The sequence below is a fragment of the Harpia harpyja genome, chromosome 9 (genome assembly GCF_026419915.1).
Source record: "Harpia harpyja isolate bHarHar1 chromosome 9, bHarHar1 primary haplotype, whole genome shotgun sequence".
Classification (NCBI taxonomy): Eukaryota; Metazoa; Chordata; class Aves; order Accipitriformes; family Accipitridae; genus Harpia; species Harpia harpyja.
The window spans coordinates 39959503-39980508 of NC_068948.1; the positions used below are offsets into that span (position 1 = coordinate 39959503).

At 38.1% G+C, this 21006-nt stretch overlaps 1 protein-coding gene and 1 long non-coding RNA gene across 4 annotated transcripts in view; both read left to right on the forward strand.

The window, feature by feature from the left end:
- The window catches only part of TXNRD2 (thioredoxin reductase 2), a 37089-nt gene extending 26474 nt beyond the window's left edge, over nucleotides 1-10615 (forward strand). Inside the window, exons 13-17 of one of the 3 annotated variants that reach the window (XM_052796926.1) lie at nucleotides 1347-1442; nucleotides 1684-1776; nucleotides 3123-3194; nucleotides 5022-5119; nucleotides 7390-10615. In XM_052796926.1, coding sequence (XP_052652886.1) covers nucleotides 1347-1442; nucleotides 1684-1776; nucleotides 3123-3194; nucleotides 5022-5119; nucleotides 7390-7513 — 483 coding nt within the window. In that variant the 3' untranslated portion in view covers nucleotides 7514-10615. Of the gene's footprint in view, nucleotides 1-1346; nucleotides 1443-1683; nucleotides 1777-3122; nucleotides 3195-5021; nucleotides 5120-7389 lie in introns of those variants that run through there. The other 2 variants (XM_052796927.1, XR_008236649.1) reach the window with 2 other exon arrangements.
- Nucleotides 10616-10775: 160 nt separating this feature from the next.
- Nucleotides 10776-19814, forward strand: LOC128146457 (uncharacterized). The gene is made up of 3 exons (XR_008236764.1): nucleotides 10776-10864; nucleotides 17727-17931; nucleotides 19720-19814. It is a non-coding gene; the product is annotated as an uncharacterized LOC128146457 (long non-coding RNA).
- Nucleotides 19815-21006: the final 1192 nt, after the last annotated feature.

Consider the following 21006-nt stretch of genomic DNA (forward strand, 5'->3'; position numbering starts at 1 on the left):
TGCCATATACAGAATCTATCTAGCAACATACAGAAAAGATAAGCTGGGAAAGAGGAACAGATTCCAGTAAATGCTAAAAAACTTCAGGATAGTGAAAAAAAAGTTTGAGAAACTTGAATGTGTGTGGTGGGGAATCGTTATTTTATTTTCTGCTGAAAACTCTTCTTGAGGGCTTATTGGATGACTACCTCCAAGTGGGGCATTGCAGGAGTGTGGCAAGCGTTATATCTAGATAGGACTTGTATGAATCAAAACTTTACATGTTTTATAAAGCATTCCATGTTATCCCACAAAGGTGTTTTTAAGTTACGGCTTTCTTATGTCTCCTCATCATTCCTTCTAGATTTGTGACCTCTTTCCTCATCTCAGACAAGAGATTCACACAAACATCCTCATCTCAAGATGTATCTTGATGATATGTCTTTGATGAACTCTTAAATAATGTTTTTTACTAGATTTATGAAGTTTGTTAGATCTTACTAACTTACATGGACTGTTCTTCATCAGACTTCAAAAAATTTCTCTGAAAATGCCTTACTTCAATTTGCAAAAACTTCCAACTTCCTTAAAACTAGCACTGGAGTTCTGATGCTCCAGTGGTATTGTGCCAGCACTCAAAATTAGGGTTCTGGCACACTGCATAGTCCTGTTTGGATATAAAAAGTAGCCAGGACTCATGGCTTGAACTGGAGCATGTCCTGGTCATATCCTGCTATCATTCCATTTCTCACTTGCAGGAAGGTAGCATTTGCCAATAGCAATCCTTTTCAAGACCTCTCTAATACCAGAGCCTGAGACTAGGACCAACTCAAGCTATAGGTTGCAGTGCTAGCACAATAGTGTTCCACTTCTCTGATCCAGGACCAACATAGGAAGTCAGTAATGGTGCCTACAAACAGCTACGTTTTGTGCCTGTGTTCTGTAAAAATGTGACAGACAACTTTTTTTAAAAGGTCTGATGTTATAAAAACACTGTTGCTTTATACTAGGCTTTTCCTGCTTTAAAAAGACCATCCAAAAAATTTCTTGATGACTTACTATAGAAAGAAAGGGGGAAAAGTGAATGGTTAGCATGTGAATATCCTCTGCTTTTTCAAGAGGTGACATGATAAGATATAAGGTTTTGACACATTCATGGCATTTGTTCCCTGCCATTAAGAGAGATATTAAACTCGGAGACTTAAAAGCATGTTTGGACAGAAATTATTACTGCCTTCTCTATTGGGAGCCCTGGCTAGTAGGCTGGAATTCCAAAGATTTGGCCGTCCTCTGACCATTGTCCCAGGAGAAATCCTTGGATGCTACTTCCCTCTTAGTTAAAACAAAGCTTTGTGCTCTCTTCTTAGGGCCGTCCTGAATTAACACCCACAGCAATAGCTGCAGGAAAACTGCTGGCTCAGCGTCTTTTTGGCCAGTCTTCAGAATTGATGGACTATGACAATGTGAGTGGTTTTTTTTTTTTTTTCAATAACAAAAAACAAATCTTACACTTTTGTTTCTCTTAAGAATTTTAAAGGAATTGCATTTTGTCATCTGGAATCCAGCTTTGACAGTAGCCAAAGTAGATATGTGTGACAGAGCTACACTTCTCAGTCATGCAAAAGTCTCCCCTGTATCTGCCATGCAGCTGCTTCATATGGTTCAACAGTAACACTTTCTGTCTCCTCTGCTTCTTGCAAGCAGGTACCTACTACAGTTTTCACTCCCTTGGAATATGGTTGTGTTGGGCTGTCAGAAGAAGCAGCTGTGCAATGTTATGGATCAGATAATATTGAGGTATGAAAACATTTTTGATTTTATAGTTGGTGTCAGAGTTGCACTATGAAAAGACAGAAGCTTCACTCTTGTATCAGGCAAAATTTTTGGTCCCCAAAATACTATGTTTGCAGTTAGGGAGTTGGTGTCTTCAGAAAAGCTCAGGACTTTAAAAGTATTGCAGCAGGTCACAATGGAAGCTGTTACCTAGTGGGCTTAAAATTATTGACAGGGTATGACAGCTTTAAACTAGTTGCCATTCTAGTAAGTTATATTGTGCAGCATCATTAAATAACAGTTATGTTCCTTTTAATTGTCAGAATTGCTGGTCAGGTTCATTAGCCTAAATTTTCGGGATGTCCCCAGAAATATTCACACAAGCTGCTAAGCATCTTTGTGGCTAAAATGTCTTGATAGAATAAGCCTGGGCATTGCATATTGAGGAAGAAATCTGTTGTGGCATATATTCACACCCAGCCCTCTGATACGAGGAATGAGATTAAGGTGCTCATGGTGAAGAAATTTACAATCACTATATAATAAGACAAAATTCAAACAAGTAATCCTTGAAAAGATATGTTGTGTTACCTTTATTCACTCCTCAGAAAGACTGTCAGCATATGACTCGGTAAGCTATGGAAATACAAACTGCAATGCTTTACTTCATGTCCAGTCGGTTACTAGTTTTGTCTTTTGTGATGCTGAAATACAGTTTAGACTTCAAAAATCTGTCCTAGGACTCTTATCTGGGTTTCTGGATGCTATTGCCATCTAGAATGATATAAATTACTGTAAAACAATTGTTCTCATCTGATTAAGGCAGACAATTGATGTGTGTGTGTGTGTGTGATAGGATGCTGATGTTATGTATGTATTGGAGAGCAAGTTCAGCTGATGGATTTAGCTTGGAGCCCCAGGCAAAATCATTAATGAAAAAATAAGCATTTACTATTCAGAATGCAAAAATTACAGTTTGGGTTGTCTTGTGGTATACATTATTATAGATATGGAAAGCTTTTTGGATTTCATTATTTTCAGTAAACAAAGTATTAAACTTTTGGGAGAAGCTTAAAGGAACAAACCTAACATTTTTAATTTGGGACACTGGTTTGAGTAATGTGATTATCTGTGATATTTTTTTTTTCAGTTTTGTTTTTAATCTAATGATTCTCTAAGAAACGTTTGTGTTAAACTTACTGTGCTTTCCATGTTTTTCTTTAAAATAATGAACAGGTTATAAATAAATCAATTTTTTCTACAACATAATAAATATGTGGTAGTAGTAGTAGTCGTCATTAAAATACTAAATAGCAGTTTTTCACATAATAGTGCTCTCTAACACAAAATGTTATTGTTTTCCCTACCAGGTATACCATGCGTATTATAAACCTTTAGAGTTTACAGTGGCTGAAAGAGGTGCAACTCAATGCTATGTGAAAGTGAGTGTTGTGAGCTTTTAACTTAAAACAAGAGATATGGTACAGCCAGGTTTAAGGAGTACTGTCTGGCAAAAAAACCTCTCAAGATGGATGAGATATTTTCTTGGTGACAGCCTGTTTCTCTAGTGTAACTTCAAATGTTTAATATTCATTACATATCCTACTGCATCTTGAAATTGCTTTACAGATATTAGCATTTTTCAGAGCTGACGTTCTGCTGATGGATACCATCTTTGAACTGCTCTTAAGGTCCTAAGAAATATTCCAAATTCTATAGAGATTAGTCTCTGCTTCCCCCAGCAAAGTTCTTAACTAGTCATATGTAATATTTGAGTTGCCATCTCTTGGGGAAAGTATGCTACTGTCAAAAAAATTAAGCATAAGGCTTACAAAACTAGAGTAACTGTTCAGTCTTACTCACGAAAACAAAAACCTCCTGGTTTAGACCAAAGTCTTGGACTTGAAATATATCTTCTCTTAGAGCAAGCCAGTTGCTTGAGCGTTGAGAAGGTTTTTGATGCACTTGCCCATAGTACAGAATCTTAGATAAGGTGAAGTGTAGTGTTGGTAGAATATATCATAGTTTTCTTCTTTCTTTTCTCCTCAATATCAGGGAACAATCTTTTTTGAATAAATGTAGTAACTTCTGTAGGTCCATCACAAATTATTATGTTGTTATTGTTGTGTTACATAAGGAATATCCATTGTCAATAGTTGCAACCAGTTTTTCTAACTATATTTTGTCACATCTGATTTGTGTAAGTGTCTTAGTAGCTTGCCTTAACTGTCCCAAGTATAGGTGCAACTAAGGTGATGCTACTTCTTTTTAGCTATTCCCTTTAAATTATGTCAATGAAAGTAAATATTTGAGGGTGAAGTAGTAATAGTATAATAGTTGTTGAATGATATTGAATCTTACTTAAACTTACTAAACTCCCCAAACACATGAACAAACATTAAACTTGAGAGTTTCAAACTCTATTGCAAGAGGGTTTTTTCTTTAAAACTCCTCAGTATTTAAAGTGCCACATCAGGATTGCTGCTGTTCCTGCAATTCCTAATGAAAGAATCCAAGCCTTTACTGAAAAGCAGAACCTATTAGATTAGTGATGATTTAATGCTTGATGGGAGGACACAGGGAGAGAATGATTTTCTTTTCATCATTATAAAGATGGTGTCCTTAAAGGAACTAAAAAGTTTTCATTAAGTTCTCTAATAAAAGTTAAGTGTGCAGTGACTCAGGCCCTCCCAGATACTTATTAACTTCAACTTTGGCTGTTTTCAAGGCTTGACTCCTTTTTAGGTTATGTGGCTGATGTGGTAAACATATCTCACCAACCATACTGCTGTAAGTGTTTACTGACTGAATCACAAAGGCACAAAATATCCTGCAATTGGTAGTGGTCATTTTTGGAAATACAGCTGATTAGCTGCTGAGAATAACTGCACAGGCCTGGACAATTGCTAAGGTGGCCATTCAGTGTCAATATGACACTATTCTGGTTACTGGACTACAGAAGGTATTTTGACAATTTCATACAAATGACAATCAACGAAGTATTCAATTTACCACAAATTATCATTGTCAGTGGCTCTCTGAAGTCTGAAAGAAATACACTAATAAAGCTTCGATTCAGGAAGGTGCTGAAGGACAAGCATAAGACCTATTGAAGTCAGTAAGACTTAAGCAAGTGTGTAAGTTCTTGGCACACTGGGAATAAACAGCTGAACTAGGATCTCAAGGCACTTCAGTTTCATTTAATTCAACTTCATGCCTTATCTTTAAATGTTCTAAGAAAAGATCGCTATGTAATGTATTGTTTTCAGATGGTGTGCTTACGAGAGAGAGAGCAACGAATACTTGGCCTTCATTTCATTGGACCAAATGCAGGCGAAGTTATTCAAGGATTTGCTCTTGGAATCAAGTAAGTACAAAAGAATGTCTCTAGCTTCTAAAGACTGCTTTTTAAGTTATTGTAAGATTATAAAAGATAGCTGTCTAGTTTTGGCAACACTATAAAGAATCCATGCTTTTTGTTACTTTTATGTAGCATTGCACATATTTTCACTAAAAATATTGCAGTTCTTCATTAAGATGTACTGGATTCAGTTACTGTAATACTGGATATAGTTAAGGAACAACTGAGGAAAATATATTGTTGGCTTGATATAGTTAAAGCAAAAAATAAATTGTGCATTAACTGACTAATGTTAGTTTTCTCAGAGCGTAGCTTCTTTTGCATTCTACGCACAGGGTAGGAAATCACCATATAGTTTTGCAAGTCGCTTCTTTAAAAGGATATTTGTGCTTTTCATAAAAACCTTTCTTTACACCTGTCAAGCATTTCCTTTCCTAATCTCATCTTTAAATGTGCACAGCCATTGCTCCTCAAAAGCTCAGCAAGGACTTGCATGAATTTTTGTATTTCTGGGGTATAAGCTAACAATAATATGATAAAGTAAGAAAGAAACCTCTGTGGGATGATGGGAGAGGGGAGGTACTTTTTTCTGGAGCTATCTGATAATTGCAGTAACAAACTTACCCGAGCAGGTGAACCTTTGTGATCTGATCTTGTTTAATATTTTGCTCAAATATTAATATAGAAGTCCTCCCTTTGAAGGAGTAAGCAATGACTCTGGGTCCTCTCTGGTTAAATGGAGAATTCCGGCTATGCCTCTTGTGTGCTACAATTATTTCTTATTTGTTTTTTCATTTCCCTTCTTACTGCTGATTCACATCTTCAGAAATGTTGATTTGTATATTTACATTACTAAATTATAGTTTTTAACTCCTCTTTGAAGAAAGTCGGCTGGGACACAAGAAATCACCCCCAATTGTGGTGGTAGTTCATTTTCCTAAATATCATCACAATTTTATTGCAGTTTTAGTCTTACAGTTGTGAGTGACTAGCATAAATGAAAAGCAGAAAGGATTAAGAAGGCAGGACCGCAAGTATCATGTGAGGAATATCTTGGAAATCACTGATTGCAGTGTACCCTCGGTACAGATTTTCAACATGTGTTTGTAGTCCATTAATTGCCAGTGGTATAGATTCTAGAACTACATTTTTGGGGGATGTCATTGTTTTGAAGTTTTATCCAAAATAACCAGTGAAAAGGAAGCACATGAAACTGGAGTGCTTTTCTGCCTTGCCTGAGGGAACTTAAAACTTTAACCACAGTAAGAGGTTTTCAGCAGGTCAGATTCTTGTATTGGATTCTATTGTATTTCACAAATCCAGAGCTTTCAGTGTGGAACACCCGCTGCAAGAGCTGCTTTCTCCTTTGTCAAGTATTAGGTCTTGCTTCAGCCTCTCCAAAGGATGATTTTTCCATCTTCCTTCCCCACTTAGCACTCCAGTAACATCTGTGCTCAGCAATGATTTTTTGCTTGTTGATGCTTTTTTGGGCGTAGGTGGGGACACCAGAAGGCTTTCTTCCCTGTGTTTTGTAGAGGGAGAGAACATTATTCCATAGAGAACTTGAAACAATTCTTAAATTTAGGGCTATTTCAGCTATTCTTACAGCATGACCTGCCAGAAATAGCAGCTCAAAGGAAAGTCATCAAGTCTAAGAATGTTATTGGGCAAGTAAAGGAATTAGGCAAGTGGGATTTTAGATCAAGGGTTTTTTGGTGATTTTGTTTTGGTTTGTTTTGTTTTTTCAAATGAGAGACTTTTTCCTCCCGCTTCTAACATTGATAATTTCAGTGTAAGCACCACACTTTCTCTAAGATCATGCAAGAATATTCTGGTATTACTTCCTTCAGCAGATTTTTTCCAGCAGTCCTAATTAAGATTTTTCTTCCTCTGTGCGTACGTGGGTGTTTTTCCATCTGGAGTCAGAGTTAGTGAAACACACATGCATGTGCAAGAAAAGCTGAAGGTTGCAGTTTTGTCATATGTTTTTGCCATAGGCTTAGTTGTGACTTGGGGTAAATTGCTTAATTCTCTCTGTCTCAACTCTTATGACAATTCTTCCCTACCTAACAGTGTTGTGAAGCTGGGCGTTTAAATGTTGTTGTGTGAGTGCCTGAGAAATAATAGCATTGTTTGAAGAATAACTGCAACTCCTCTACCTGATAAAATGGACAAGAGCAGAATTACTTTGATGTTTTAGGACATTCTAGCTGCTTCAGGTGAATAGTGTTTGACTTTGTGGGTCTTTTTTTTTTTTTTTTTTTTCCCTTTGGTAGATGTGGTGCTACATATCCACAACTAATGAAGACAGTTGGCATTCACCCTACCTGTGCTGAAGAAATTACCAAGTTGCACATTACAAAGCGTTCTGGCTTGGATGCAACAGTCACAGGCTGCTGAGGTTAAATACCATCCCTGGAAAGAAGGAAAAAAAGCACAAAATATTTTTGTAAAGAAAAGGGGCACTTAGAGTTGAAACAGCTTTAATGGTTCAAGTTCCAGGAATCTTCCTCGTTCTCCCTGTAGACAGCTTTTTCTCACAGCCAGATAAAGAAATTTTCCTTGCACCATCACAATTCTAAAACCAATGCAGTCCTGCTGTAACAAATCTCTCTCTTTCAAAGTGCCTATAACTCTTCTCTTGCTGGGAGCTAGGGAATAATAACAGTTTTATATATGTAAATATAACTGAAGCCAGTGACATCTTAGGCCATCTACAAATTAAACAGTTGTCATTTGAGTTTCTCTGTTGGCATGACTGACTGCCAACAGAAGTGTCTCACATAATGTCCATAGAGATGCTAGGAACTGGGCAGGGCCTCCCTTAGGTTTGGTGATGATACTTTCTCCTAAGTACTTGAATAGCTCATTGCTGATCCTAATCTTGAATACTGAGACTCTGTACTCACTAGTAGAAACACAATCCCAGAGTGTGTAACAATTGGTAAGCAGTCATCTTTGGGTTTTTCCCTTTAAATGTAATATGTACAGGAATTTAATAGAAAATCACTTATCACTGAAGCTGTGCTGCTACTGGATGAATCCCAATGGATTAATCAGTGGCAGCCTCATTGTAACATTACGGTGATGGCTGAGGACGAATGAGCTCAGAGGTGCTGAAGAAAGAGTTGAATTTTATGGTGACTTCTCCGCCTACTCTTGAAATTTCAGTTCAGTTCAAATTAAATTGACACATCTCACAAATTACTGCTTGAACACCATATATTAAGTGAGGCTGACAAGTAGAATCAAACCCACTAATAATCTAACTCATGCAGCATTTTCTGTTTTACAGAATGCAGAAGTCTGGCTGACGCAGTGATATATTTTGTTGATTTCTTTTTAAGATTTTCTCACTGATGAGCCGGTTACTACATCTGAATGGATTTAGGTCTGGCTTATTTTGCTGAAGGGAACTATATTAAACAGTGATCTAGAGAAGAAATGGTCCTGCTCAGAACAAAGATAGAAAATAATTATCTGCAAACCTTTTTTTTTTTTTTTTTTTTTTAGTATTGGCCATTGTAAACATTAATCTGTTGCAAATTTCTGCTTATTTTCCTGCTATCCAGAAGGGGGAGATGCTGGCTAATTTGTGGCAATAAAGAAACAGAAATCTGATAGTGAAGCTTCTTTTGCGGAACCCTGTTACATAGGTAGCCTGACAAAGGCAAACACAAAACAAACTGCACTGAATTTCAATCCAGGATGCAGTTGCCAACATTTTGATATGCATAGTCACATAGTTTCTTACACCCTTTACAGTAGAATAGTGCATATAGGAAAAGAAGAGATCAGCTTGAGGTGAAACAAAATGTATCCTTTTTGCAGTTAATTTGTATCAGTGTTTTTGTGTGTGGAATTTGATATTTTCATAGCTGTCCTGCTTGTTGCACAGTTTAGAAGAATAGTCTGATGATCATGTATATCTTTGCTATTTTTAATTTGATTGCTATTTCACTGCTGCAGCATGCAACACAGACAAATGATTGGTTTATTTCTAGTGTGAAATCTTTTTTACCATGAGAATTGTACCTGTCACAGAAACTTTTAGACAAAATGTGATCAGAGCTTCCTTCTAAAATATGATGTAATAGCATTTATCACACTCTCATTGATACTAGAATACTCCATTTTCAAAGATTTGTTCTGACTTAAACATCAACAAAAGAAATCTTAAATGCTTTCTTTACAAAGTTTCCTGACTTTTGGTCCATATTTCTGGTCCGTAAAAGAGGAAGGAGTGATACAGTTTGACTGCAAGTATTATTCCCTATCAGATCTGCTGATGCCATTTTTCATCTGTGAAGTCACCCATAAGCTTGTAGTTGAAAAGAAATACTTTGAGCGGAAGTGTAGTTAAAACACTGCCTGAATATTGCAACTGCCTTTAGAAGAAATGAAAGAAAACTTTTTATCTGTATATAAATGTGTGCATACCTGCACATTCAGAAGTTCCTGTTTCCTTTAATAAAGGTCTTACGACCTTATTAAAGGTCTTATGACTTTATTAAAGTATAAGTGTGATACAATCAAAAACACTACTAGATTTTCTGAGCTGTTTACAGAAAAAAAGTTCATAGTAAGTTAGGGGGTTTTTTAAATGTTTTGCTTAATATTTCAAAACATTGAGATACTGAGCATCTCAGTCTACAGAGACTTTGCTGTTAGAAACACCCCACTTCCAAATAAACTGTACTGTGTATGCATGCAAGATTTTTTTCCTAGTGATTACCTATTACAGTTCTTTTGTACCCATAACTGAAAACATTGGTGCTTAGCGATGTGAAAGTTGCTACTCCTCTCTGTCCTACCAATGTATCCAGCAGACTGAGTTGTCTGCACCTACAGACAAATCAATGGAAAGATGAGTTAATTTCCTTCATCATAAAGTTCCAAATAATGATTTGGGACAACAAGTAAAGAGATCTCAAGGAATCCGTGTCCTCATTGTATACGGAGTGTGAAACTAAGGCATGTCATCGTTCTCAGAAGTAATAGAACTCTCTTGGTTTTAGAATTGCTGAGTGGACTGCATTAAAATTGATCCTGTATCTTGAACAGCAGCTTAGTTCTATTCCTTATTCAGTGGAAAATGTTGTTGCCCCCCTGAAGTAAAACTAAACGTACATTCACACCTATGTAACCCTAATGTCAGAATCAACATCAAGGCAGAATAATGACAGCTACTGTGATTGTGCTTTTTTTCCTGAAGGATTCGTTAGGGATGGTACTTAAGAATTATTTTTAAAAGCCTGACTAATGTCAATTGAAATGACTGATGTACCCTGCAAATTACTGATTATATGTGAAAATGTAAAAAAATAAAAAAAAAAAAATTTAGTCAGGCTTCTCCTCAGGATGCCAGCTGATGAGGGCTTGTTTGTCAAACCACACCATGGTGCAAACAAGTCTGAGCATTGCTGGGTCCCTCGTATGTATGATCCCAATATTTATTGTGTTGTGAATTAATGAATTAATAAAGTTTTTTTTTCTAGTAAATGTTTGATTGTGTTTGTGTAATTTTGTATGTATGGCTTCTACTTACAAAAGATTTCCTTTTTGATCTTAATGCTGTTTCTTTTGGTTGAGGTATGTGTTAAGGAGATGAAGAAGTAGACAGACTCAGACCTTTTAATAAGGAAATGTTGATACCTGTCTCTGATGAGTAAACTTGAATAGCCATGGAGATTATTCCAGGCTGGATGACCTTCTTATTTTAAATTTAAATTAAGAGAACCTCTAGACTTGGTAAGTATGGTTTCAAATACTCTTCTGTTTATTCCAGCTAATGAGGTCTAACAGGTATTTTCACAGTCCATATGTGTTGACATGCTTCTTGAAGACTCGTCAAGAGTAAACTCCCTTGAAATACAGTGCAGTGAGAGTATTATACAGGGCTAGACTATTCTACATTAGCTATTTACTTTGGGTTTTAAACTAGAATGTGTAGTGGAGAAAATGCATTGCACAAAGCCAATTAGTAGCTGTGGGTACTGATAGGTAAAAATGTTGGAAAATGAATTAGGAAATTACTAACAAAATATATTTAGAAACTTCTCTGTCATAAAAGAAGGGGACTACATTGTTTGAATTTATCTCAATTTTCTTTTATTCCTTTAAATCCACTTATTTTGATGAGAAGTTCCCATTAAGTCAGGGAATGCTGAGCTTCTAAAACAGGCTAGTTTAATATTACCTCAATATATGACCTGGAGTTGATGCTGAGAAGGAATATTGACTTTATTGTATTTAAAAGTATTTTTACTTCTGCATTTTTAATCTGTATTAATTTCCTGGAATACTTCATTGCAGGTTCTAACTAATTAGGATAGCTATGAACAGTGGCTAAAAAAGGCAATAAGGTAAGCATAATTCTTGATGGTTTTTTCTCCTTATTTTCATATACCACTTAATCCTGAAGCAGATAAGAATAACAGACAAGCATATAGACAATAATCTTTATAAATTAGGAAATGAATATACTGCATTATTTATATTATACCTAATGATAGTTTGTTCTCAATGCTAAGGTATTATGTACAATTAAGTTTTGCCTTTTCCCATTTATGCATGCACTGTATATCGTTATACCTACTGGAAAATCTTTCTACAGTTTAGATCATTCCAGACCAGGAGCTGGAAAGGCTATTTCAGTACAGCAGATATACTTTTTTGCTAGCACAGTTATTCTGATAAAAACATAGATGCCATAGGGCAATGTATTTCTAAGCAAAACAGTTGCACATTGTACAGACTTTTCAGTTTGAAGGCTTCTCTTCAGAGGCTAATGCCTATCCAAAAAGTAGGCAATTTTGTGCCCATATAAATTGCCATTTGTCTAAATCCCAGTGAAATCAATGTACTCAAAGTTAATGTTAGCCATTAATTTCAGTGGGATGCAAGTATGTGTCTTAAGTGCTTTGTTAAACAGGAATCCATATAAGGATATGCCAAAATGTCTTTCATTATTACAGTTGGGGAACAGACTGCAATTATGATTCAAAACATAAAAGGTACAATAGACATCTATGATTAGGCAATGAAATATGCCTTTAATAAGCATAGTGCAGACAGTTTGTTTTGCAATAAGTAAACTTGTATAAAATTCATTGACTTTTTCATTCTTTCAGATCTGTGTGCTCTCTTTTAAGAGAGATTTTTTTAGTTTTATGCACAAAGTTTTCCTGATGTTCTTCCAGCAGAAAGGCTGGGTTTGCATGCATTTATTCTAGTGCCAAACTTGCATTTTACTGGGAAAAGAGGAAACAGCAGAGCAGACTTTTTTTTTTTTTTCCCAGGGCAGCATGCAACAGATAAGGTGTAATTACTCTAACTGATTTTTTTAAAATGGAGTATTTCTGTCCACTACATGTCAAAGAGCTAATTATGTTTCTGTTGTGGCACTCAAAGTCAATATTGTCAGCTCTTCTTAGTTCTAATCCTCTACATTGAGTTTTGATGGGCCAGGTGAAATATCCCCTTCAGCACCTTACTGCAATTCTTGTCAATCATCTTGCCATGAAAAACATGCGTATTACAAAGGCTTTGGCAACACTGCATCTGATTTCAGTCTTTAATCTTATATGCACCTTAAGAAAACACCATTCCAACTACTGATGTTCTGTCTGGGACATGAATGGGATCCTATTTGCTGTGGGAAACAAAAGAAATCCATCTAATCTTTAATGGATATAATAGAATTCTTTGGCCGTTGCAGTACAAAGGCTTAGTACTAAACCACAGATCTAGGAAAAAAACAATTAGGATGGTGAACTGGTGCAGAAATGAAGCAGAATATCTCATGTGAATAAGTAAGAAAATGCATATTTATTTATTCATCATGTAATTGTAAAATACCTCATTTCAAGCACTGTTGGAGTTAGGAGACTTTTTTTGTAACCCCTAGACTTTCTTTGCAAGTAGTGCTGTTCACTGAAGTCCATTTCTAAGCATGGTACCGTGTGCGCCATTTTTTTTGTTGTTTCTTATAGACAAGATCTAGCACATCCAAAGTCTTCTGGTCCTACAATGGAAAATTAACATCATCCCTAAGAAGCTGGAATATAAACTAATAAGGCAGGTTTCCAGAATCTGATTGCATCAGTCAGAAAGATAGAGTATGAAGAGAAAAGTGGATATTCCCTGGGGGGTAGTGTGAAATGGAGACCAGTCTTGTTTGAACAAGGTGCTTTGCATTGTTAGCTAGGTAGAGGTATTGGGAGTTGCAGCCTGTCAGAACCAGCACCTCCAAGGAGGGGGTGGGGGGAAATTTTTCCAGGTAAAAGTCTTAGCAGTTTGTGGTAGAGTATGTCCAATATACTAATACAATAATAGAAGGAAACCCTTTATACTCCATGAAAGAAGAACCATACAGATACTCACCTGTTCTGCACTTCCTCCCCTGTTTTCCTTCAGATCATATGAAGACCAGAAAGACTATTGGGTTTTTTCCATCCTTCTTCCCTTTACTTTAAAGCAACATGGGAATCAGGCTTGTTCTTCCTTGTTTCGGCATGAAACCGAACAGCAAGATCCCTTTTCTTAAATCTTTCACGAGGAGACTTCTTTTTCCCAAGGCTGTGTGAGGAGTTAGAATTAGCTAGGTAGTAACATAACTCAAACAAATCTAAAACAAAAGGACTATAGATACCTGCTCAGTCTTTGTCTATTAGAATATTACGTAACTCCAGTAAAATAAGATACTCAAGGGAAAGAAAACGGTGAAAAAAGACAGCTTTTAGCCTTTAACAAAAATCAAGAAAATAAATCAATGGTCCCTTCTTTGCAGGCTCCCTGTGAAACAAGGCCCAAATATGTTACTCCGTGGCATACTCCTAACAAAACAGAATTGAAAGCTTGTTTTATTTTTATCCCTTACTAATGTGTGAATGAACTGTAATGCAGTCAACCAATATTCTCTTCGCACTGTGTCAGAGCAACAGGTTATGTAGCAGCTTTTAGCTTTATGCAGGAGGTTGAGCTGTTGTACGTGACGCCTTAGTTTGTAATGCAATTAGTGATGCACAGCAATCTTTATTTAAACACCTTTGTTCAACAGGGACAAAGGATTGAGCTTTGGCATTTTTATTTAATCTTGATAATCTTCCTTTTTGTCTCTCTCTCAAAGGATCAAGAGGAAGTGCATTAATTTTCAGCTTCACACGAAGGCAAGTTGTACAAACACAGCTGAAAACATCAGGAAACCCAGGCATTTTCCTTAGAGAAATGGAGTCAGCTAATGTTCTGCTGGCAAGAGACTCCTGAATAATTGGGAAGCTGTTGTTAGGCACAGTAGTTTGGGCAGCAGGGTGTTGATACTGTGATAGCCATGTTCAGTTTGGCTAGCATAGATGAATGATTCCCATAATGTAGAAAGCAGAGATTATTAACCATATAACAGGAAGCAATTTAAAGAATACAGGCTGCTTTGGAAACTGAAGAAATGGCTCTCAGATTGTCAGAGGATTTTTTTTTTTTTTTTAACTGATTTAAATTCCACCAGACTGGGATCTAATTGAATCATGGAGCGCTTTTGATTTTTCCTCTGCAATTTTCATTGAGTTTATTTCTTAAACAATATTTCAAACACAGGAAAATTAAGGAGAATTCTCGCGACGCTTCAGACTTTGCTTGCATTGATTTCTGGCCTTGTTCATTCTACATGTGTCCAGGATACCTTGAAGTTTCAGGTCAGGACTTTGGTTCTTTCCCTTAATTAGGGATTTAATTGTATTATTCTTTGCTTCTGAAATTTTTCTTGTTCTGCTTTTTTGCAAGATACTCATTCTATTTTACTTAGCTACTTCTAGCCCTACATAAGTGTTAATAAGTGAATTCCCTTTGGATGGGTAAGAGTCCAATGTATTCATAAGAGAGCATTTCAGGATTTTCTGCTTTCGTCTTCCTTTAACTCCCTCGTACTTTCCAAGTCTGGAAATGCCATAGCTCCACAGGAGGCAGTTCTAAGTAAGTCCTGTCTTTAGCTGTGGTATAGTCCCCATTGAAGAATAAGAGACCAACCATTTGTGAGTGTTTACAGCTGGACCTTCTGAAGGGCATCATCTTTCCTTAGTGACAAAATGCATCAGATTCACAAGCTGTGACAACAGCATCTCAGGGTTTCTGTGACAGTGGCAAAGTGGAACATCTGATGAAATCTGCTTGTGAAATACAAGGCTGCCTTCTCTGTCCTTGTGGTTACTGAGAGCAATAAGGTCTTGCATTTTTTTGTATCGAGTAGCAAATTCTCAAAGTGCAGAAAGTTACCCTAGAGATTGTCAATGTGTGGGGCTTAAACATCATTGTGAGGCCACCTCATTGTCTTATGTTCTAGTTCTGGAAGTCCTAATATTTCCCAGGTTCACTAATTGGGTGAACATTTGCTTTAAGCTATTGAGTTGATGCCTAAGAACAGCAGAGGGGAGTGCTCACTTGGATCTACGTTATTGATTGAAGCACTCTCCCTCACTGTACTTCAGTGAAGTGTAGCCAAGAACAACAAGATAAGAATTAATGTAAGTGACAAGGGAGTTTCTCAGACTGTGCCGGTGCACATTAGCCTGGCTGAAGAGAAAAAGAAGCTAATACTTGAGCCTTTTGAGTTGTGAAGGGTCTGGTCAGCCCTTGAAGGGGAAGAACATGAATGGCCTGGTTGTCATCGCGTTTTATTTTTCCTCCAACTTTGACTAATGGTGCATTTCCTCTGGCCTCCCACGGGCCATCCGTGGCTGACTTGCTTTGTCACTCTTCACGTCTAGTCACTGCCTTTACTGTCCACGCTGTTCCCATGGCAGGAACCCGGTGTCCTCTAAAAAAACGCACAGGCGCAAACCATCTGTCATTCTTCCCACTCCTCTTTCAAGTGACCACTTCCCATATTGTGTGGCCTTGCAGACTGAAAGCAGTCTGCCTCCCCCCTGCATGCCTGGAGTACATGCCAACTCTCTCCCTGCTTGATAAGGGCGATATTCTGCCTGTAAAAATACTAATGGGCATCTCCCTGTTGATAACTAGCTCTGCCTTTTTATTGTGTTCATGGAGTGATAAGTTGTCTGGATCAACAAGGAGTTGTCCCTTTTGCCACTTGGCAGGCAAAGTTATTAGGGTCAAATTAGGTGTGAGTTCTGAAATTAATCATTGCAACCACAAATAATTGGTAGTGTGCTATGGACAAAGGAAAAAAAGAAGCTGGAAAGTAGAAGGGGAAATTATTGTAGGGCGCAAAGTGATTGGGAAGGAGGGAGGAGAGAATGGCTGGCAAAGCTGTACAGGATGTTGAGCTAGGCCTGTAGGCTGTGCTGGATTTGTTCTCCTGCACCTGTAGACTGTGAAATTGTAGAACAAGGTAGTTCTTTAATGTAATTCGAGATTCCTAATTAATCCACGCCCAAGGTGTCTTAGGGAGAGCAAGATACCTGATTTTACACCAGAAATAGTGCTTTTATGCATATGTTAGTTGATGCTATTTCTTGCACATCTTTAGATGTGGCCCCACCAGAAGCATGGTCATGGGGCTTGTAATAGTTAGGTGCTCTAGGAAAATCTGCAGCTATGGCAATTGATGCAGACCAAGCTGTGCCTAAGCTGCATCTGTCAAGTTGTCAACACTGATAGTGTAATTAGATATACTTTTATCTATAAAAACTATAAAAAAATAATCATACACTTTTTTTTTTACGTGTAGTAAAAAACTGGGAGCAATTTTGGGGTTTTTTTTCAAGTACTGGCTTGTTGAAGATGTCAAAATCTGAATCACTAAATCTGAATTATGTGGATCTAGTCTCTGCTGGAAATGAAGTCCAACAGATTGAAATTATAGCTGGGATTTCTAAGCTAAAAATCCAGTCCATCGTCTGAGGCAGCACTTGACAATACATGTATGACCTATGTCTAGGAATGGTGTCCTCTGAATCATGCCTTTTCCTACAGCATAGCTTAGACTCACTGCTTGGGGACACAGCTTTTTGGGTCAGTGGTTGCCATGGCTCCACTCACAGCCGTATTTAAGAGAGTTGATAGAAGAAAGCAATGTAGGTAAACCTTCGGTTTATGTATATAAACAGTGTAACTGGCGTGACCATGTTTTTCCAGAACCATTAACCAAGTTTGGGCGAAGGAAGATGCAACTCAGAGGTCAAACCTATGAAAGCAAAGCCTGTTTGACACACTGAGAGCTCTCTGTAAATTTGGTTCTAACTTCAGAAACTGGGGAGCTGCGAGGGGAGGATGGGAAGGGAAGATAGTGCAACACCCGCTGAAAAGCTTCCATTTTGTTTTCTGGGGTGAGAAGCCTGAATTTTGTGCCTAAAATACAAAGCTGAAGGTGTGCTGGATTTACTTGGAAATGCTGCAAAGCTATTCTCATTTCCTGTAACTATTGCAAGGTTGGCCTTTTTCCATGGCTAAGCCCCAGTTCTTAGCTAGCCAGAATGAAGTGGCAGGAGAAATTCACACTCTCTTTCATCTTACAGTGTATCTAGGAAGGCAAGAACCAAGACTTTGAACCATTAATTCCTAAGTCTGTGGCTTGATTTGCTGCAGTAGAAACTGTTTTAAGGGGTTTGTCTTCTCTTACCAAAGCTAATTGTTAATTGCATCTTCTTTTGTCTAGCCACTGCCACAAGGAATGACTGCCTTCTGTGCTGATGACAGATCTACCCCTCTGTTATCAGACACTGCTCTTTTGCCATCTCAGTTTCATAACAATTGCCTCTGCCTGGGAGCCAGTGGAGCAGCCGTGTTGGGCAAAGCAGTTCTCCGAGGAGGAGAATGATGGATGATGGAGTGATTCCCTTCAACATGGCTGAGGCACTGAGGTTGTGTTAATTTTTTATCCCTGCCATATTCCCCCTTTCCCTGCTCTGAATTCTAAAAACGAATCATGGCATTGCTATATGAACAACACACATAGACAATGCTGTAGTAACTTGAAAAAGCATATTTTATGGCACTGCTATGCATCACTTTTGTCAAAATTGTCAGGAAAGAGATAATTGCTACAGGTGGCAGAGGGTGCCGGATGACCATCAGAGGGTACGCAGAGAATAAATTTGACTGTCTCTGCCAAATTTCTAGTGTTTACACCAGCAATACTGCTTCCTTTTCTCTCACTACTGTCATATATGGCATTTTGCTACAGCTTGCATATTGGCCTCCCTCCTGTGCTCAAGGAAGAAGCAGGTCTGGCACTCATACTGCGTTGAGGTTCTGAGGGGCCCTAGGGGGATGGGTTTGCAGTTATGCAGTTATACTGGCGCAAAACTGGAGAAGTTGTACCAGCACAAAGCAAAGTTTGTCTGGAAGCAGCTTGCTCTGGAAAGTGTCTGCAAGCAGTACAGATGTCCTCACGGAGGTGGGTTCTTAGGACTGGATCTCAGCTGCATTGAGAATCAGCTTTGTATTCACGTACTTCCCTGAAATATTCTCTAATAGTTGATTTGAACAGTCTTAGGAGAGATCATATTTCTAGTTTGGGATTCCCTTTATACATCTCTCATTAATACAGGGATTCTCCACAATCAGGGACCGGCACCGCAGAACAGCTGGATCCATTTTGGCTTGACAAGGGGCATGGGCATTTTTTTATATATATTTATGGCTCTCGTGAACATTCAGAATGCTTTTTATAAATATTAAAAATAATCAAGGGTTCTGGAAAGAATTCATATTGCATTGCCATCATCTGCAGGAGTTCTTCCATCTTCCTCTAGAATATGTATTACTGGCTGACACTGTGAACTAACTGGTCCAGTCTGGGAATTTCTAGCTACAGCTAGAGGAAAAGGGAGGCTGTGAAGGGAATTGGTATCTCTTGATCATCAGAGAGAGCAAATATAATACAGGCGGCAGCCTGGCTGCCCCTGGAGCAAGTCAGAAGTAAGAAGCTTGCAAAGAGGCACCTCAGAAAGCTCCCCAGAGTTTTGTTCTGCCTGCTGCACCCGCTGTGGTTACTTGGTAGGTTACTTGCCCTGCTTGTCTTGAGGTAGCTAAAGTTGGAGCATATGTTTTGCATTTAGAGCTTGGAGGATGCCCAGGTCCGACTTGGCATGCTGTCTGCACTGGGCATCAGCAGCACAGATGTGGAAACCACAAACCCGATTAATATGAGCCTAGAGTAAAAACTCAAATAAGCTTATAAATAAAACCAGACTTGCAGATTATTTGTTTCCATATTAGTCTATAATAGACCCTACTCAATATGTTTGTTTTATTTGGTTTGGTGACCGACATAGGTATTTATACTTCCAATAAAAATTTAAATCAAAATACAACAGACGAAGTAAGCTTAAATTATTTGTGCAGAAGATGATTGCAACTGTCTGAAGCATGTAATTCCTTACATGAAATGTTAGCCTGCTTTGAACAGAGATGTGACAAACTCCTCAGTATCTATTTTACCATTCCATCATAGCTCCAAATCTTACATTTATGTATTAAAATGAACTCCTAAATGCCCTCTAATCCTCAACAAACAATCCAGAGGTGTTGGATGGTTTGATGGGTCTAATTCTTGGTGTAAGCACCATCTGTGTGATCTTGGGTGAGACACTAAATGATCCGCATGTCTTAGCTTAAAGTGGTGACTGTCCTTTTTCCCCTGCCAGTCTCCTGCTGAGCTCTGGGCATGCTTGAGGACCTCTAGTGCTCCTTTCCAGTGCAACTTCAGCTGCTCCAGTGCAGGTAGTGAAACTATCCAAAGAACCATCTGAGAAGATTCTTCAACAGTCCTGACACGTTTTGCCCAGTGGAGAAGATCTCTTCCTGGGAATTGCTGGCCCTTTATCCAAGGTGAGATTGCCTTGATTCAGCTCCATTTAAGCACAGCTGCACTAGAAAAATCTATGGTTCAGCAGCAGTAGAGCTTCTAGTTTATTTTGCCTGTACTATGATGCTTAGGATGGGACACCTGCACAAAGCCTGACAAGTCTTTGAAGTGAGACTTGTACTAAGGCCTTGTACACATCTGTGGTAAGTAGTATCTACAAGTGATCAATTAGGCCTACCTAGCTTTCAGACCATACCAAGGTGACATAACTGGAATTGTGCTTCTCTTAGACCTCTTAAATAAACAATAGAGCGAAATAGGCGCTTCCACATGCTGGTTTGGATCTCACGTAGGCTATCAAGGGAGCATGCAGTTCTTGCATCCTAGTGGGATGAACCTGAGCCTTGGATAAGTATTTGCAGTGACTTTTTTGTGCTAGCGGGGCTCTAAGACAAATGAATAAACAAAGAATGCTCTCTTCCCATCTTTGCCTTGCAAAAACATAAGGGAAAAAACTCGCACACCCTTTCTTAGGCTGTCAATGCTAGAGGAAAGACACCAGCAGTTATTCCATTCAAATGTCCAGTTTTTCTTTCCAATTGTTTCTCTCTGTTCCTTTTCTATTTTTTTCCCCTTTTCAGCTGTTTGAGCGATGGCCTGTTCTTATGAAACAAGTTTTCAGCTTCACAATGGTCCTGACTTCTCATTGTTTGAAAGGCAAGAGGGTCACTCAAAGTAAACTCTCTTGTGCTAGATAGTGTTTTTCCACATGGAAATGTTGGAGGGCCACTCTGTGCTGTCAGCCCAGAAAGGCCAGAAGATGCCTTCAGACTCCCCAGGTGCCTCTGTGTTTGTTTTCTAATGTTATTGCACATACAATATCATTCATATTATGTCCAAAGCTTGTCTTTTTAAACAGAGTCAATACATCTAACCTATTAGTCAGCCACAGGGAAAAAGGAAAGGGCTAAGTCAACACTGTAAGGAATTAACCCTTTCCATTGCCCAGAGAAGAAATTGAAGATGATACAACCCCTTAAATTGCAAAAGGGACTTGATTGTTTTCTCTCACAAAGTAGTGGAAATAATTCCTCTCACTTTGGCACTCAGATGTAAAATGCAACAG